This window comes from Suricata suricatta, chromosome 7 (genome assembly GCF_006229205.1).
Source record: "Suricata suricatta isolate VVHF042 chromosome 7, meerkat_22Aug2017_6uvM2_HiC, whole genome shotgun sequence".
Lineage (NCBI taxonomy): Eukaryota > Metazoa > Chordata > Mammalia > Carnivora > Herpestidae > Suricata > Suricata suricatta.
This window is the reverse complement of record NC_043706.1, coordinates 137,680,349-137,697,608: the sequence shown is the minus strand read 5'-3', so window position 1 is coordinate 137,697,608 and position 17,260 is coordinate 137,680,349. Positions and strand designations below refer to the sequence as shown.

Genomic DNA, 17,260 nt, shown 5'->3' with positions numbered 1-17,260 from the left:
CAATTCAAAGAAAACACACACAAGAAGGTGGTGTAAAATCCCTTCTGTTCACAGAATTACCAATTTATTAAATCCTTCCTCCTTTACTCTTAACATACTCTAGAAAAGTACAAATTGTAAACAACTATTTTAAGGTTTTTCATGTAGAAATTAAGGCTACAATTGCATTTCAATATTTGGAACCTTTAAAGAGGCTACATCTTAATTTGCATCCAAAACGATACAAAAAAATCAGTTATATTTACTAAAAATATTGACACCCCCTAGAAAATAGCCAGATATAAAATATTACCTAAGAGTACAGTAATTTACTCAAATTTGTATCTATGGAAATTATTCTATGTATAAGTCTCCTAAAAATACACCATGGACAAGATTACAACTTAAAATACACATTTGTATTTCCAAACTAAAAAATACACCATGGTTATATATTTCATGAGTTGGCATTACAGCTTTATAAACAGCTCAAGTCAAAATTAAGTATATATTTACTTTTTTCCTTCTGAGTAGATATGAATCACGCAATTATACAGGTGGAAGGTGACTGACTAAATCCAACTGCTCATTTCTGAAATTCAATAAGCCAACTGTCCAAAGATACACAGTTCAGTGCCAAAACGGAGACTAGAATCTAGTTCTCAAGCCTCCTAACTCCCAGTCTACGGCTTTTTCCACCACACCAGAACCCCTCTACTTACATAGGAAACCTTCAATTTTGACTTCAGTTGTACTATTTACTAGCACACTAAAATTACATTTCTAAAATATGAAATACAGTATATTAGCATTAAATGCATTACTTTCTTCATACCCAAAGTAATTCTGGTTCAAGATCCTGCTGCACACTAACACTTAGAAATAGGATTAAAGTAAACAATTTATAAGCTGCTAATTAGCAAAAAATACAAATATGCCATGTGGACTGGACATGTATTTACTATTTCACTGAGCAAACAGAAGTAATTTTTATTTAGAGCAAGGAGATTTTAAAAAATTACTCAATTTTTAAAATAACATTTTATTTTTGAGAGAAGGAGAGCATAAGTAGAGGAGGGATAGAGAGAGGGGGACAGAGGATCCGAAGTGGACTCCATCTCACAAACTGCGAGATCACAACGTGAGCCGAACTTGGACACTCAACCGAGCCACCCAGGTGCTCCTTAAAGCCACTCATTTTAAACAAAAAAGTGCAGCTACTAACTCAAAGGAAGACCAGTTGTTAAGATAACTGAACAGGAATAAAGCATGTCTCACAGCACATCTCTAAAGAAAACATGCCTCTCCAAGATGGACATAGTTACTACTTAGCTTTACAAAGTGAACTGCCCTCATCGCCATAGATAACCTTACCCTTTCCTTATGTTTTTGCTCTTGCCACCGTTTATGCAAAAACCTTACTTAGTATTTAACTGCAAATGAGCTGGTTCAGCTGACATGTGGAGAAAACTTTATATAAAAAAAAAGTATGACTGGAACTGATTAGGTTCTAGTTGAAAAAACCCTTAAAAACCTAGGATGAGAAGACAGAAAGGTGATGCAGCATCACCAAAGGCTTTGATCAGGCATGATGTTATCAAAATTGCCAGTGCATATAGAATAGCTAGAGAACAAGAGAAGTGAGTCAATAGTATATACTGTCTAGGCAAGTGGTAAGAAGTACACGAACTCGGTGGTGTATGAAAGGTGCACTCCCTTGACAAAGATGGAAGAGGCTCTCAGGCCTGACAACACGTATGGTTAAGGCACTGCCACTTATTTCAGGTTATCTAACCATTGTTAAACAAACAAACAGACATGAACTAGAATGTCAAGAGTAGGGCTCTGAAAAGAATTCAAGACACACTGGTGCTAGGAGATAATACCATTGGCACCATCCACTCACACTCTACCAACAGTATCTTGCAGGTAAGATTCTTCCATTGCATGTATAAGCATCTGGCACAGTGCCATGCAAACAGACCTAAAATGAAGTAGAATCTAGAATCCTTAATATCAGAAAAAGGACAAAAGAATTTAAGAGTTTTGAAATTGGGTACTTTACAGACACAGGGCCCACTCTGTTAGATATGAAAATCTAAGAAGGAAAAAAAATTTTTTAAGAGGTGGGGTGGATGTTACCTATAAAGAAAAGAATATCAGGGGCGCCTGGGTGGCTCAGTCCATTAAGCATCAGACTTTTGGTTTCAGCTCAGGTCATGATCTCACAGTTCATGGGTCTGAGCCCCACATTGGGCTCTGTGCTGACAGCTCAGAGCCTGGAGCCTGCTTCAGAGTCTCCTCTCTCTCTCTCTGCCCCTCCTTGACTTGCAGTCTGTCTCTCTCTCTCAAAAATAGACAAACATTAAAAAAAAATTATATTCAAACTATTGGTGAGACTTTTTGGAACCAAGTGTCCAGGTAAAAAATATAGCCAAAGGTAGGAGGGTGGTCAAAAGATAAAAATACAGAAAGTGAAGGTGTGTGATTACTGAGAAAAGAAACTTCGCAGGAAGTAAAAGGGTTGTGACTGAACCCTAAAGAACATTTTACTGGTGAGAAAACCACTAGGAATAGGCTGTGTCCCATATCTGATCTGAGTCTCCAGTGACCAGAATACTGCCTTCTGTATTAGATTTAATAAACAATGTATCAGACCAATGGAGATTACACAAAAGAATGGAAGAAAAATTCAGATTTTCAGGATGCCTGCCTGGCTTAGTTGGAAGAACATGCAACTTGATCTCGGGGTCATGAGTTTGAGCCCCACATTGGGTGTAGAGATTACTTTAAATACATAAAAATATTTTTTAAAATTTCAGATTTTTAAAATTAGAAACATGGATAGAGGTACTTCTATTTTATATAACATATATACAAACACCAAATAAAAAGGAATGACTAAGACGACTGAAGAGAGCATAAAATCCAATCTAAATCCAACCAGACCTAAATAATCAAACATGTCAATGAATTTCAGATCTATGTATAAATGAAAGCTGTTAATTAAAAGCAGACATGGTAGAAGTTGTTGACAACTAGAAGTTTTATGCTCAGAGAGGTAAAGAGAACAGGCGAGAAAACACAGCTTGCTTAGAAAGGAGCAAATCCTTACACTCTCAGATACCATGCTACTAAAAAACATCTTAATCAATATATTGATTATCATATCATGGAAAATAACTTAAAACTTTCAACTTCTTGGCCATAAAAAAAATTCAAATCTGACAATGGGGTGATCTACGAAAATTTTACAGTTAGCCTATTTATAGCTTGAAGCATATCTACCTTAACAAAATGTGTGTTTATAATTACAGTTTAAGTATATAAAATTAGCTAAATACTAATACATGTAATAAATGCAGGCTAAAAGCCAATTTCTCAAAAAGACTTAAAACACTTGAAATACTTACAGTACACTCTTGCATCTCTTGTTCCTTGGTAGCTAGTCGCATTACAAGGATGTTTTCCCTGCGGGCAGACTCTTGTTGTTGCTGCTTTAGTTTTTCTTCAGACTCTCTTAACCCAGTTACATCATTAGCTGATGATTAAAAAAAAAAAAAAATCCTTTAACATTATGAAATATAATTTCAAGATCAAACTGACCTACCCCAAACAGAGTTCTGACTGCCTGTGTCAAGGATAATAAAAACAGAGGCAAAAAAAAAAATTTCTTCTGGTCATTAGTTTCTATCGTAACTACTTTTGTAACAAGGAAATGTGTTCTTGATCACAGTGTTCTTTTAGGAGGCAGTGGTGTTAGAGTGGCCCACAGCCACCTCATCCTACGTGGAATTAGGTTATTCTTGTCCAATCCACGTCCCAGAACACAGGCCACTTCATTATCTGCATCTGTCTATACTATAGTATATTCACAAAGTCTTGATTATATGGTTTTTACCCTAACCAACTTAAACATGCCAAAAACCGCACAATTATTACTTCAAGCTCTCATAATGTTAATGCCTGTAGGTTATAATATAGTTATATAGTAACTGAAATTTCAGGTTATTAAGCTTTCTAGACTTGGAAAATTATATTGCCCCCCCCTTAAATATTTGTTTATTTTTGAGACAGTAAGAACTACACAAGCAGGGCAGGGGCAGAGACAGGAAAACAGAAAATCCCAAGCAGGCTCCATTCCGTCAACACAGACCCCCCATGTGGGACATGAACCCATAAACTGTGAGATTATCATTTAAGCCAAAATCAAAAGCTGGACATTCAACCGACTAAGCCATCCAGGTGCCCCTATATTATATGGTCCCTTTTTTAAAAACTTTATTTATTTATTTATTTTGAGACAAAGAGACTGTGTTGCAGGAGCAGGGAAGGGGCAGAAAGAGGGAGAGAGAATCCCAAGCAGGCTCCATGCTCACAGCATAGACCTCACAAACCATAAGACCATGACCTGAGCTGACATCAAAAGCTGGACGCTTAACAGACAGGGGCCCCCAGGTGCCCCTGTATTGATTTTTATATTCACTAATAATGTTATTCTTAACTCAGTTACAAGTGACAAAAACTAAAATGGTTTGAAACTAATAAAATTTGTTGGTATTATTTTTCACCAGATTTTGATTACTTTATTTTGATTATAGCAGATTTACACTTTAAGCTCTTTCAAGTTTGTTTTGTGTTGCTTCTATGTACCTCCTTTCTACACTAGTAACTCATGTTTCACTTCTAATTCTTCTGTGGAAGTGATTAGGGACACACTGAGAAAAGTTTCAAGTAGTTGTGAGTTTCCCCATCTATGCTCTCAAACACTTGTATTGTAATTCTACTAAAATAGTCTTGTTATTACGCGATTATTATGTTGGTCCTTCCCAATGACTGGGTAGGAATTCCTCAAGAAGAGAGATCATGGCTTATTCACCTATTTAACAGCAGCAATACAGTGAGTGCTTGGGCAGAATTCTGTTAACAAAATGCTTGAATAAAAATTACAATTGCTGGGGTGTCTGGGTGTTTCAGTCAGTTAAGTGTCCAACTTTGGTTCAGGTCATGATCTCACTGCTTTTAAGTTCGAGCCCCACCTTGGGCTCTGAGTTGACAGCTCTGATAGTTCAGAGCATGGAGCTTGCTTCAGATTCTGTGTCTCCCTCTCTCCCTGCCCCTCCCCCGCTTATGATGTCTCTCTCTCTCTCACAAAAATAAACATTAAAAAAATTACAATTGCTTAGTAAAACCAATTATCCCATAACAAAAATTTCCCTATAACAAAAACCTAAAAGGAGATATTCATATAATCTTTAGGAAACTAAAAACTTACAATTAAGATCAGTGTATTTGCCCTCCAAAGCTTGGACATATGCTTCATATTGTTTCCATCTGGTACAAAAATAAATTCACATATTAGTTGTTAATGTTGATATTGCTTTCCTAGAAAAACACACCCATTAATTTATAAATAAATTTAAGTAATGTCAAGAATTTCACTACGTGATTTTTAACCAATAATAAAATCAGTCACTTCATTATTCCTTCTCAACTTACAGGAACTAGGCAAAAGGGACCACAGAACAAAGTGTTCTCTGTTGAGAATATACCAAGTGTGCTCCACTAGGTCAACTCATACGCCTTACACACCTCTATCACTGATGCTCAGCACAACGCCTGGATTATAGAAGCTGAGTAAACAACTCGCTTTCAGATATGCTGTCCACCTCAAACAATGTGCTTAATTATAAGGGACTCAAGATTCTTTATCTTAGCGCTTTTCTGAAATTATCATGACTCCATTTATTTTTGCCTGTAAAGGGGGGGGGGAAGGAGAGAATGTACACTCAGAACTCTTCTTTAAACTATATCTAACTGGCAGAAACAATGTGCATAAATGCCATATGCTATCAAAGTATGAGGGAACCTTTCTTCCTTGTTATATTCCTCTACTCTCACTATATATAGGCTATGTTAGCCTGGCAATTATTGTTGATAAGCAAGGTCCCCATTTAAGCAACTAACAAAAAGTAACCTGCCCAAAATGTCTGCTATTGTGCTCTTCTGAAGAGCAATGTTTTCAAGCTGTTATTCAGTCACAGCTCTTCAAAATTTAGTTGACCTTTGACCCATGTGGGGTGGGAGTTTAGAAGGAGGAATCCTGTATAGTCAAAAACCCATGACTAACTGGACTCCCCCAAAACAACATAACTTCTAATAGCCTACTGTTAAAGCTTTACACCGATTAATATAAACATTTGAATCAAATGTATTTTGTATATGTACTACACATATACATATTGGTCTTACAGTACAGCTAGAAAAAGGAAACATTAACAAAATACATTTCAAGTACTGCACTGTACAAAATCTGCGTGTAAATGGACTCATGTAGTTCAAATGTGTGTTGTTCAAGGGTCAACTGTACCCTTGATTTTAGAAAATCTTTCTATAAAACCTCCAAAACTTTTGATAGGTTTGCTAGGAGATATCAATATTACAACAAAATAAACAAAAAATAAATTCCAAGATACCAAGTGAATTCACCTTTTACTTTTCAGTCAAAGGCATGCTTATTGTTATGGGCCCAACAACCTAGGACACAAACAGGTGTTTCACTCAATGTCTGGGGATGAATCAAGTCTTTTGTGGAGGCTACAAAACAACTATTTTAGAGGAATAGAAAAATAGAAGAGCTCAGCCAAAAACATCCTTAACAAGATGACAGAAAACAGAGCAGTTAAATAAGTAGCATTTAAAATCACCAAGAGAATCAATGAGGGAAAAAACTCAAAGTCCTATTTGAGAATTCCCTTAATAAAGAGAAGTTAAACTGACCTCAAGAATATAAACTGCATGACTTAAAACCTTAAAGGTAACTTAATATAAAAAAATTCCTACTATGAATTTTTATTAAGATCATAGTACTGGATTTTTCCTGCTACAGATAAATAAAAAAAAAGACTGCACATACCAACCAGAGGTACGAACAGGGTTAAATATCAACAAGTGAATGGCAGTATTACCATAAGCAAGGCTCTACCTCAGCAGGAGGACAAGAGTGTTTTAGAATACTATGGATTTAAATTTCATGTGCAGGAAAATAAATGTATGCAATGGAAAAACTGTCCTATGCATGAAGATACAGAGCCTGTCTATGACAGAGTAGCTTAAGAAGATGGGAAATTATTAAATTCTAGTTAACAATGAACATGTCATCTGTGTCTGCCTTTCTTATAAAATATCTTTTCTCTCCCCTACTTACAGCCAATTAAATTTACTTATTAAAAAAAATAATAAATATATTTACTTATTCAAGGAGAAATCACTTAGAAAATTCTAGAGAAAATAGTTCAATGACCTTGACAAAGGTGCCCTGAAAAACATTTCCTTTGTTCTAAAAATTATCATGTAAAAAACTTATCACAAAGTAATAAAATGCCAAAACAACATAAAACCTGCGTTGATCATATTTTACATTAAAAAAATAAAAAACCCTTAATGCTGTTCTTGACGATCTGCTTTTCAAAGACATTTACAGAGTGACCATAAAAATTCAGACCTTAAAGTAACCTTTAAAAATAATTTAATTCAACTCCTTTACTTTAACTTTTAACAGATGAGAAAATGAATATAGTTAAATGAACTGACCTGTCACAGTTATGAGAAAGAGTAACTTTGCCTTATCAGTAAATGATTTATTTCTTCCATAACTAGACATGTCCTTTAGGACTACTTGAAGAGAAAAGGAATAGATAAGATCAAAAGAAGTCTATATACTTGTTAAGCTGAAAGCTTTCTGGAAGCAGGGTCATTCCCCATAGCAAGTTATGCACATGGAGTACAAATGCTTTCAGTTAAAATTCTGAGTATCTTCCCTCTGCAAGAAAAACTCAGGTTACCTATTAGTATAGAAGCTTCCCAAGTTAGTACTTTAGTTCTAATAAGTGTTATACTTTCCTCAGTGTTTACATAGTGAACAGACCATAGTATGTTCGACAGTACATTACATGATTTGAGGATGTTATTAACATTAAAAAGAAAACAGTATAATTTGAAGATAATTTTAAGATAGAACCACAATATGTTCTATAGAAATTACCTTATATTTTTGATTAAAAAAAATTTTTTTACCTTAGAATTAACTCATCTCGTGCCATAACTTTGAAGTCTGTTTCACTCAGTCGAACCTATATAAAGAGAATTAAAATATGAACTTACTGCTCTTCCTAAAACTTTTTTCCCCAAAGTTTATTTTTACTTTTGAGAGAGAAAAGCACATGCCTGAGCAGGGGAAGGGCAGAAAGAGGAAGAGAAGGAATTCCAAGCAGGCTCCACGCTGTGAGCACAGAGCCCAACAACACAGGGCTCCATCCCAGAAACCATGAGATCATGACCTGAGCCAGCATCAAGAGCTGGACACTTAACCAACTTAATCACTTGGGAACTCCAATTCCTAAAACTAATTTTAAATATTAAATACTACTGGTTCTTACGTTCTTCACACTTTTATTTAGACAGGATCATAACATTTTAATCTTTCAGTTGTTCATTTCTATTAGGAATATGCTTATTACTAAAATCATACAGCATCCCTCCCAAAAGGAGCTCTATACTGAGACCTACATCTCCAGAGCCTGAGACTTATATGGCTCAATACATATTATGTCTTTTGAAAATCTTATTCTATTGGAAAAAATTTTTTAAAGGAGAACCACTTATCTTTAATATAGGCATCACTCTTAAAGAAATGCAAATTAAAATTCCAATGAGCTATCACTATACATTTATTAGAATGGCTTTAAAAAACAGCAGCTAACAAACACCAAATGCTGGGTGTCATATACTGCTGGTGAGAAATAAATTTTTTTCACAGAGAAATCTGCATTAGATTGTTCACAACTTTTCTTCCTTCAACAGGTGAATGAATGGTTAAACTATAGTATATCCGCATCCTTGGACTACTGTACCTACCATTAAAAACAAACAGTCTATGGATCAACTTGGATAAACCTCCAGGAAATTTTACTGAGTGGAAAAATAAATCCCAAAAGACATATATACTGCATGACCTCTTTAGTGTAACATTTGTGAAATAGCAAAATTACTAAAATAGAGAATAGAATACACAATAGAATAGTGGTTGCCAGGGGTTTGGGAGGAAGGGAGGGAAAGGATGGATGGGGCTATGGAGGAGTGGCAAAATGGAGGCTTGTTAGTAATGGTTCAGCTGACTATTTTGGTTGTGGTGGTGGTTACACTAAGTTACCCATGATGAAAACTACACAGAGCTACAAACACACACAGAGAATACATGTATAAGCTCTGCGGGTTGTACCAATGCCAAGTTCCTGGTTTTAATACTGTTACACAAGATGTTTGATAGTCATGTAAAATTAACATGGAAGGAGGCTGGATGGAGAGTGCACAGAACTTCCCTGTACATTTCTTTGCAACTTCCTGTGCATCGGTAATTATTTAAAAATAAAAAGTTTTAAAAAACTGAGCACAATATTCTGAAACTGCTGAAACTGCTTTGTGAACTGAAATGTGTTTTCTCTATACCAAATTAAGACTGTTCAAATGAGACACTTATCCTACTTTATAAAATTGATGCTTTATCAGTTTCCTTAAGAAATTTCCTTCAAATTGCAACACTAACCAGTAAGAGTACAATTATAAAATGGAAGAGGGAAAATCATTGCACCAAAAATACATTAGAAATCTAACAAAAAGCACACAATTCTGATTATTGAAACAGAACTCTTTATTTCATGAATAATTTAACTACAAAATGAAGACAAATTCCCATAATGCCATGTAAAGTGTTCACTTAAATATTGCTTAATATGCACATCCCTGCCTTCCCACTTCATTTATAAATTACTTTTAGGAACTATGTTATTTTGTACTTTTGTGTGTAATATTGACTAAATTGAATTAAGTTAGGGATATAGGGCAAGGAGAAAATGAGACTAGAAAACAAACTTCAGAGGGAAGGTAGGATCTAAGAACTAGCTAGCTATATAACCTTTTCTTGAAAACACAGAAGTGGTTTTACCATACAACCAAAGGGATTTTAAAAAGTAGGGGGAAAAAAGCAACTTATAAGAACTTGTAAAGGAATCTTTTTTGACATTTAGTTATGTAGATGGAATTATTTGTATAATAAAGGTTAAGAGTAGACCATGGAGATATAACAGAAGTTTTTCAAAAACTGAAAATATTCTAAAAATACACTGCATATAAGATTATGTCCAACACATTACACACCCACAATGCTATTAGTGTTTTAAGGCAAAAGAGTGAACAATAAAGAAATAAAGACAGTCCCTTTAACTCTATTAACACCCCTCCCCCCCCCAAACTGTTTTAAAAAACTGCTGGGGGAAAAAAAAAACACACCTTTTTGGGAAGAGGTTCTTCGTTGGTCATCTTGAATCCTAGGAAAAAGGGGCAGAGAGCAGAGGTTTAATTGATTTTCTTCCAGTTACGGTAGGAACAAAAAATACTGACTTTTCTAAACCAATTAGGGAACTTACTTTTGACTAAATCATTAGACTATTTATTTAAAAACCTTTTATTTTATAGTTTTTATCTTACTGTTTATTTATTTGAGAGAGAAAGAAAGTGAGCATATGCACCTGAGCAAGGGAGGGGTAGAGAGAGGGAGACACAGAATCTGAAGAAGGCTCCAGGCTCTAAGCTGTCAGCACAGAGCCTGACCCAGGGCTCAAACTACCATGACTCAAACTCACCATCACCAGCTGTGAGATAACCAACTGAGCCATCCAGGCTCTCCTAAAAGCCTTTTATTCTATAATAGTTTTAGATTTCCAGAAAAGTTACAAAGATATCACAGGGCTCCCCTATATTCTACACCCACCTTCTCCTTTAATATCTTTCATTACTGCTATTTTTAGGTTATTTTTAAGAATTCCTTTGTAAAAAAAAAAATTGATCATTCCTTTTGATGTTCCCATATAGGAGTGACCAGAAATGTAACTTCTCAATGCATTTTTGCAACTGTCCTATGAGAAAGAGAAGCCTTATGGACGCGATAGCTTTGTACTGAAGTCAGATGCTGACCTCACGTAGGATCCCAGACATCTTCTAAAATGGGAAGGACAGTACCAGCTGCTAAGCCTTTCCTCTTACAGCATTAGGTTGCTATAGTAAAGTAGAATCCGTCATCATCATGATAATTCACCACTGTACAATGAATGCTTATATATAGATGATATACACTTATACCTTAATAAAAATATTCCTACTCTTAGTTTTATGAATTTATGTCAGCTTAGCTTCTTTTTATAAATGTATACAAAATTTACTTAACCCTGTTGCAAAAGACAGGTTATACAAAACAACTACTCTCATTAACTTTATTACTGAAAACATTTCTAATACAGAATATTCAAATAACACAAGCAAATTTAAATTCATTCTTAAGTTTTATTTCCAACAGCATTGTCATGAATCTTCCCCTTATATTTTAAACTCCCTTTATATTTATTTTACTTACCCACACTTATTACAAATTCCAAACTATTAAACATTTAGCCAAAGACAAATCACAATGATGTGACATATGGCATGGTGACTATAATCAGTAAAACTGTATTGCATGTTTGAAAGTTGCTAAGAGAATAAATCTTGAAAGTCTTCACAAGGAAAAAAAATTTCTAATTGTGGTAACAGAGGTAACTAGGTTTACTGCAGTGACCATTTCACAATATATACAAATACTGAACCATTATATTGTACATCTGAAGCTACTGATACATGTCAATTATACATCAATAAAAAAATTAACAAAAGAATTTATAGTTTAAAATGGAATTATTTATTTAGAGCACACACATGCATGCATGGTACTTGAACACAGTGAGATGTTGACCTGAGGCAAAATTAAGACTAGAACGCTTAACTGACTGAGCCACCCAGGTACCCCTAAAACTGAATTTTCAAAAGCTACTTGACTTCTTCCTATTTAAGATTCCTCAAAAGGAAATAATCTTCCAGGATCACTTTTTATGTTACATACAATCCAAACTCTGTAAGTCATTCGAATCATATACTACCATTAAAACCTCATTTTCAGACTAAGTAACGCTGTGTTAAAGAAATCAGTATGTTTAGGGGGGAAAACCCCATAAATTGGTATTTTACGTTGCTGGCTTAATTCTTCCTTCTTTAATAATCCTATCATTGAGTGCAGAAGGCAAAAATCTGAGGTTATTTGTTTCTGAACTAAGATGTTAATCAAGTCTCTGACCAATACCTATAAAGACATGACCATTATTATTTCTATGATTTAAGGTCTGTATATTTTTCTATTTTTCCTTTAAATGGGTCTCTATTTACTTTAGGGCTCTGTTGCCCAGTTTATACTCTCTGCTGGAAGTAACAGACAACTGCTTAGTAACTATCCTAACATGGTACCAGTTGTTCCCATCATCTGGGAAATAAACTTTCACCATGTTTATCCCCACAGGTCTGCTTGTATTATAGTATGTTCAAAGTGCATTCACTCTACTTGACTGCAATCTACTCTTACCCAGAAATCAAGCCTGGCATTTCCTTGGAATTTCCCATTTGAGCTATATATAACAGGTAAAGGTCTATAAACTAAATAACTTTTAAAGACCAATGAAGGACGCCTGGGTAGGTCAGTCCGTTTGGTGTCGACTCTTGATTTCCGCTCAGGTATGATCTCAATGTTCTTGAGTTCAAGCCCCTCGTTGGGCTCCAAGCTGACAGAGCAAATTCCAATTGAGATTCTCTCTCTCTCTCTCTCTCTCTCTCTCTCTCAAAATTAATAAACATTAAAAAAAAAAACCTATGAGACAATTTTATCCCTCTGAACTTCTAGCCATTTTAAGCTAGTATACGTGTACGTCTGCAAGTCACTACTTCTGAAAGCACCCCGACTCACTCAAAATAGTGCGTGCCAATCCCTTGCCATCTCCTCACATCACGCTTTATTTTTCTTCATAGTTCTTATCATGATCTGACATTTTACATACTTATGTTTCTCCCAATTATAAAATAAGCTCCATTAGAATTGTTTTATTCACTGTTGATGGCGAGTACACCGTAGACACTCAAACATATGCTGAATGAAAGGATGAACAAATGAATTTGCTTCGATTACTACTGAAATAATAAAAGTTAACTAAATAAGCCAATCCAATTTCCCCCCCAAAAAAACCCAGTAAATTCTGAGAATAAACATGGAACCTAACATAACAGATATCTGTGATAACGCTGCTATGAGTGAGTTTCAAAACAGCTAAATTTACCACTGTGGATAGGTAATCTACCTGTTATGTAGTAAATGACACCATAGCTACTTAGAATTTTAGTTATAAAACTTAAGCATTATGGCTGCTATTCAATGTAAATTCCAGTTTATAAACTAGTAAATGCTTCTGTAACAGGACACTTCCCCCAAATTGGCTCATTATTTTCTTAATACATACTGGAATTATTCCATTAAAATAAAATTAATTACATGCTTAATTAGCAACAAATAACGTAAATTATAATTAAAAGGAATTTAAAGGACTGGGAAACACATGAAATTATAACCCTGCTTTTCTCTAAGAGAGTGACAAACTTTGAAAACAAGAAAAGCAGAACTTCTGAACCTATTCTGTCCAACCCAAAAAGGATTACCACCACCAAGGCTCAAAACTATTCAGCTACTTTTAAAGATAAACATCTAGTATGGTGACTGAGTTTCCTTCTCCCCTTGTCAAAAAAACCAAAACAAACAAACAAAAAACCCCACCAAAAAACAACTTTCAATCACTACTTCTTGAAGAAACTTAAGGGAGAATTCACAGGTTGAGGGTAACTATCAAGACATGCTCCTCTGTTTCTACGCCCCACTGCATAATGCTTGGTGATCTCCAAGTTTTAAAAATTTCTAACAATGGTTTATGTTCTCTTTCTTTCTAAAAAGTTTGATGGCAGCCAAATTTTAATTACACATCGCTTAAAGACTATTTTTTTCATAAAACTAAATTTATAAACTTGTAACATACGTCAGAGATCTAGTTCTTACATAAAGGTTTACGTTTCATGTCCACTCTCAGAGTCACTGGTCATTCCACGTATTATAGGGTATGCATGTGGCTTGGGAATTCAAAGCATAAGCATTTTGAAAGAAATCCCTCCCAGATTTTTAGCTGCTGAAATGTCATTCTTTCTTTGAGAGTCCATTATATGTCACAAGTCAAGAACAAAAAAAGGCAAATTAGAACACTTTTATTTATTTTTTAAAATGTTTTATTTATTTTGACATAGAGAGAGACAGAGCACGAGAGAGGGAGGGGCAGAGAGAGGAGACACAGAACCGGAAGCAGGCTCCAGGCTCTGAGCTGTCAGCAGAGCCTGCCGCAGGGCTTAAACCCACGAATGTTGAGATCTGACCTGAGCCGAAGTCAGAAGCTTAACCGACTGAGCCATCCAGGCACCCCAGAACATTTTTAAATTTAAAAGCATCAATATTCAACTGTTTAGTCAAAATAGAACTTGGTTCTCAAATCTGCCTTTTACACTACATGAATGTATTAAGAAAATTATTACTGCCCAAGACAACCTTTAAATTTCAACTGACAAGCGCAATAGCCATCTAAAAATCAATTCTAGATTCATAAAGACATGTTTATTCCAGATTCTTGGAACCACTTATTTTTGTATCAGAAAAATGGAATGACCAAAATATCTGGAGTTAAATCCAGATTCTTGGGGGGGGGGGAATGAATATAATGCTAAGTGCTATAAGTCTTACACTTAATAATCAAAACTTTGCAAAATCAAGTTAGTCCCAATTTTCTAGATGAGGAAAATGATTATGAGTCATCAGGTGATTAGCTCCGGTTAAAACAGCTATTAATGAATAAATTGGGGCTTAGGAGCCTAAAAGCCACACCTCTCAAAAGTTGGTTACTGATAAAGATGGATTATTCTCCCACTCTCCCATTGTCAGTAACGACTAAGCTTAGCTAACCGAATATAAAAAAACCAAAATAGATAAAACTTAAAATTGGCCAATTTGGATACCTTTTAGGAAATTTAAGATTACTCAAAGCATGGTTTTAAAATTATAAAGGTTTCAGTTATTCCTGCGGATTAATTCATGGATGACCTCTTAAATTCAGATCTCAGAACTACCATGTACTCCTGATGTCTTAACAATGAGAAACATTTAGCGATGGAGAGCTCAGTTTTGGTTGGCGAGGTGCCCAGCATCCCAGATCCTAGTACTTCCCTGGCTCTTAGCATTATGACCCAAGTTATGCAACTCTGTTCTCTCTTAGGCGAATACCAGCCAACATGATTTAAGAAAGCAGGTACCTCACTAAACCTAACCATAACTAAACTCAAGAAACTAATTGGGGCGCCTGGGTGGCTCAGTTGGTTGTGTTCGGCTTCGGCTCAGGTCATGATCTCATGGTTTGTGGGTCTGAGCCCCGCGTCGGGCCCTGTGCTGACAGATCTGAGCCTGGAGCCTGCTTCAAATTCTGTGTCTCCTTTTCTCTCTGACCCTCCCCTGCTCACGCTCTCTCTCACACACACAAAAAAATAACTAAAACATTAAAAAATTAAAAAAAAAATTAATAATGCAACAGCATACAACCCTGGGACTGCTAGTAAAAAGGGTACTAGTTAGGAACTGGAAAACCACCTTTTCCTGATTCTTATCCGTCATGGATCTTGAGCAAGTCACTTAACTCTGGGCTGCAGTCTCCAAATCAGCAAAAAAAAGGATACCAATTTTGCCGGCCTCACATAGGGCTGGAAACATGAACACCCATGTGCCATAAAAATGCTGCACAAGTGATTTTTCAAACAAAATATCAACATTAAAAGTTTAATGTGCATTACAAATATTAAACTAAAATCCAAAACAACTACTGTCAAGAATGGAGACTATTCATAGCACAGAGTTCTAGCCTGATGGACCAGCTTAATATGCAATGGGATATACTATTAGGAGAATACTGAAGTTTTTCTGATAAAAACTGAGTATCAGAAAACAGGTTAAAAAAAGACAATTAAAAAAAAAACAAGCACAAAACCAAACACTATCTGGATCTTGTTTTGCCAAAGGAACCATCAACATAAGATTTATTTAAGGCGAAATCTTTTGTCAAGGGCGAGATAACATACAATTATATGAAAATGCTAAGACCACCTCAAGTAAAGACTATTTTCTAGCGGACTCTGTACTATATATGCACAAATACATACATAGAAGAACACAACGAACACCGAGAGCTGTAACGTACTGTACCAATTACGGCTCTCGTCTCCACATCGTAGGGCGACTACGGATTTTGTTTCATATATACCAACTCATTTCTAACGCAAAAATATTTTGAGCAAGTATGACTCAAAATTGAATCAGGAAACCTAGGCTTCGCTAAGTTCTATAAAATTACATAAGCTAAGTAAAACATCAACAGTGCCGGAGACACACTTTTCTCATGACTTTCGTCGTTTGGGACCTCGAAATTTAGGTAGTTTGCTTAAGGTCCGCCACCGAGAAATGGAAACACTGATGACTTGGTCACAGCTACCTGTTTCTGACGCGGTAAGATCTAAAAGAACTCCCGAAACACACGCACCCAAACCCTTAAGATTTAACTTCACCCTTCATCACATGCCACCTGGTGGACTGCGGTTTCTTTCCCCGACTGGCCTCATCAGCTGCTACCGGACGACAGGGGTAAACAGCAAGCAGCCTTGGACCAAGACACCCGAGGTGAGACTGAAAAATTTCACGAAAACCTCCAATGCGATTAAGAGTTTTTCTTTACTCAGAATGCGAGCAATCACCCCAAAAAAATGGAAGTGTCCCCAGGAGGACGCAGCTGCAGCAATACCCTACTGCGCGATGGGAAACTGAGTCCACGCTTTCCTTCCCTTCAAGAACTCGGCCGTGCCGCCAGCCCTCGGGATCCCGCGGAGAGAGGTGGGAGGGGGCGACACCGAGGCGGGGACACGACGCGCGCCGAGGGGGCGGCCTCCCGGCACCGCCGGCCCGCGGGAGCGCCTACCTCGCCCCCGGGACGGAGGCCGAAGGCAAGATGGCCTCGGGGCGGCGGAAGTGTCCTCTCAGGCGAGAAGAAAACGCAGCTAACGGGAGGCCGGCGGGCCCTGGGGCCCCGAGTCGCCCTCCGGGCTCTGCCCGCCGCTGCCCGGGTCGGCCTCGCCTCAACCCTCGGGACCCGGAGGTCCTCGGGCCGCTCCCGCCGGCGGCCCGCACCTACCTCTCCAGACGGAGGCCTAGCCGGCGCCGCCCAGTCACATAGGCCGAGGCCGC

At 36.7% G+C, this 17,260-nt stretch overlaps 1 protein-coding gene and 1 pseudogene across 1 annotated transcript in view; one reads left to right on the top strand and one right to left on the bottom strand.

Moving 5' to 3' along the window:
- LOC115295382 (pre-mRNA-splicing regulator WTAP-like) overlaps positions 1-17,260 on the bottom strand; it is an 18,412-nt gene extending 1,152 nt beyond the window's left edge. Inside the window, exons 1-5 of the mRNA XM_029943263.1 lie at positions 17,208-17,260; positions 10,327-10,364; positions 8,056-8,111; positions 5,255-5,313; positions 3,347-3,520 (exon numbers count right to left, since the gene is read on the bottom strand). Coding sequence (XP_029799123.1) covers positions 3,347-3,520; positions 5,255-5,313; positions 8,056-8,111; positions 10,327-10,356 — 319 coding nt within the window. The 5' untranslated portion in view covers positions 10,357-10,364; positions 17,208-17,260. The remainder of the gene's footprint in view (positions 1-3,346; positions 3,521-5,254; positions 5,314-8,055; positions 8,112-10,326; positions 10,365-17,207) is intronic.
- On the top strand, positions 1,673-1,782 carry LOC115297345 (annotated as a pseudogene).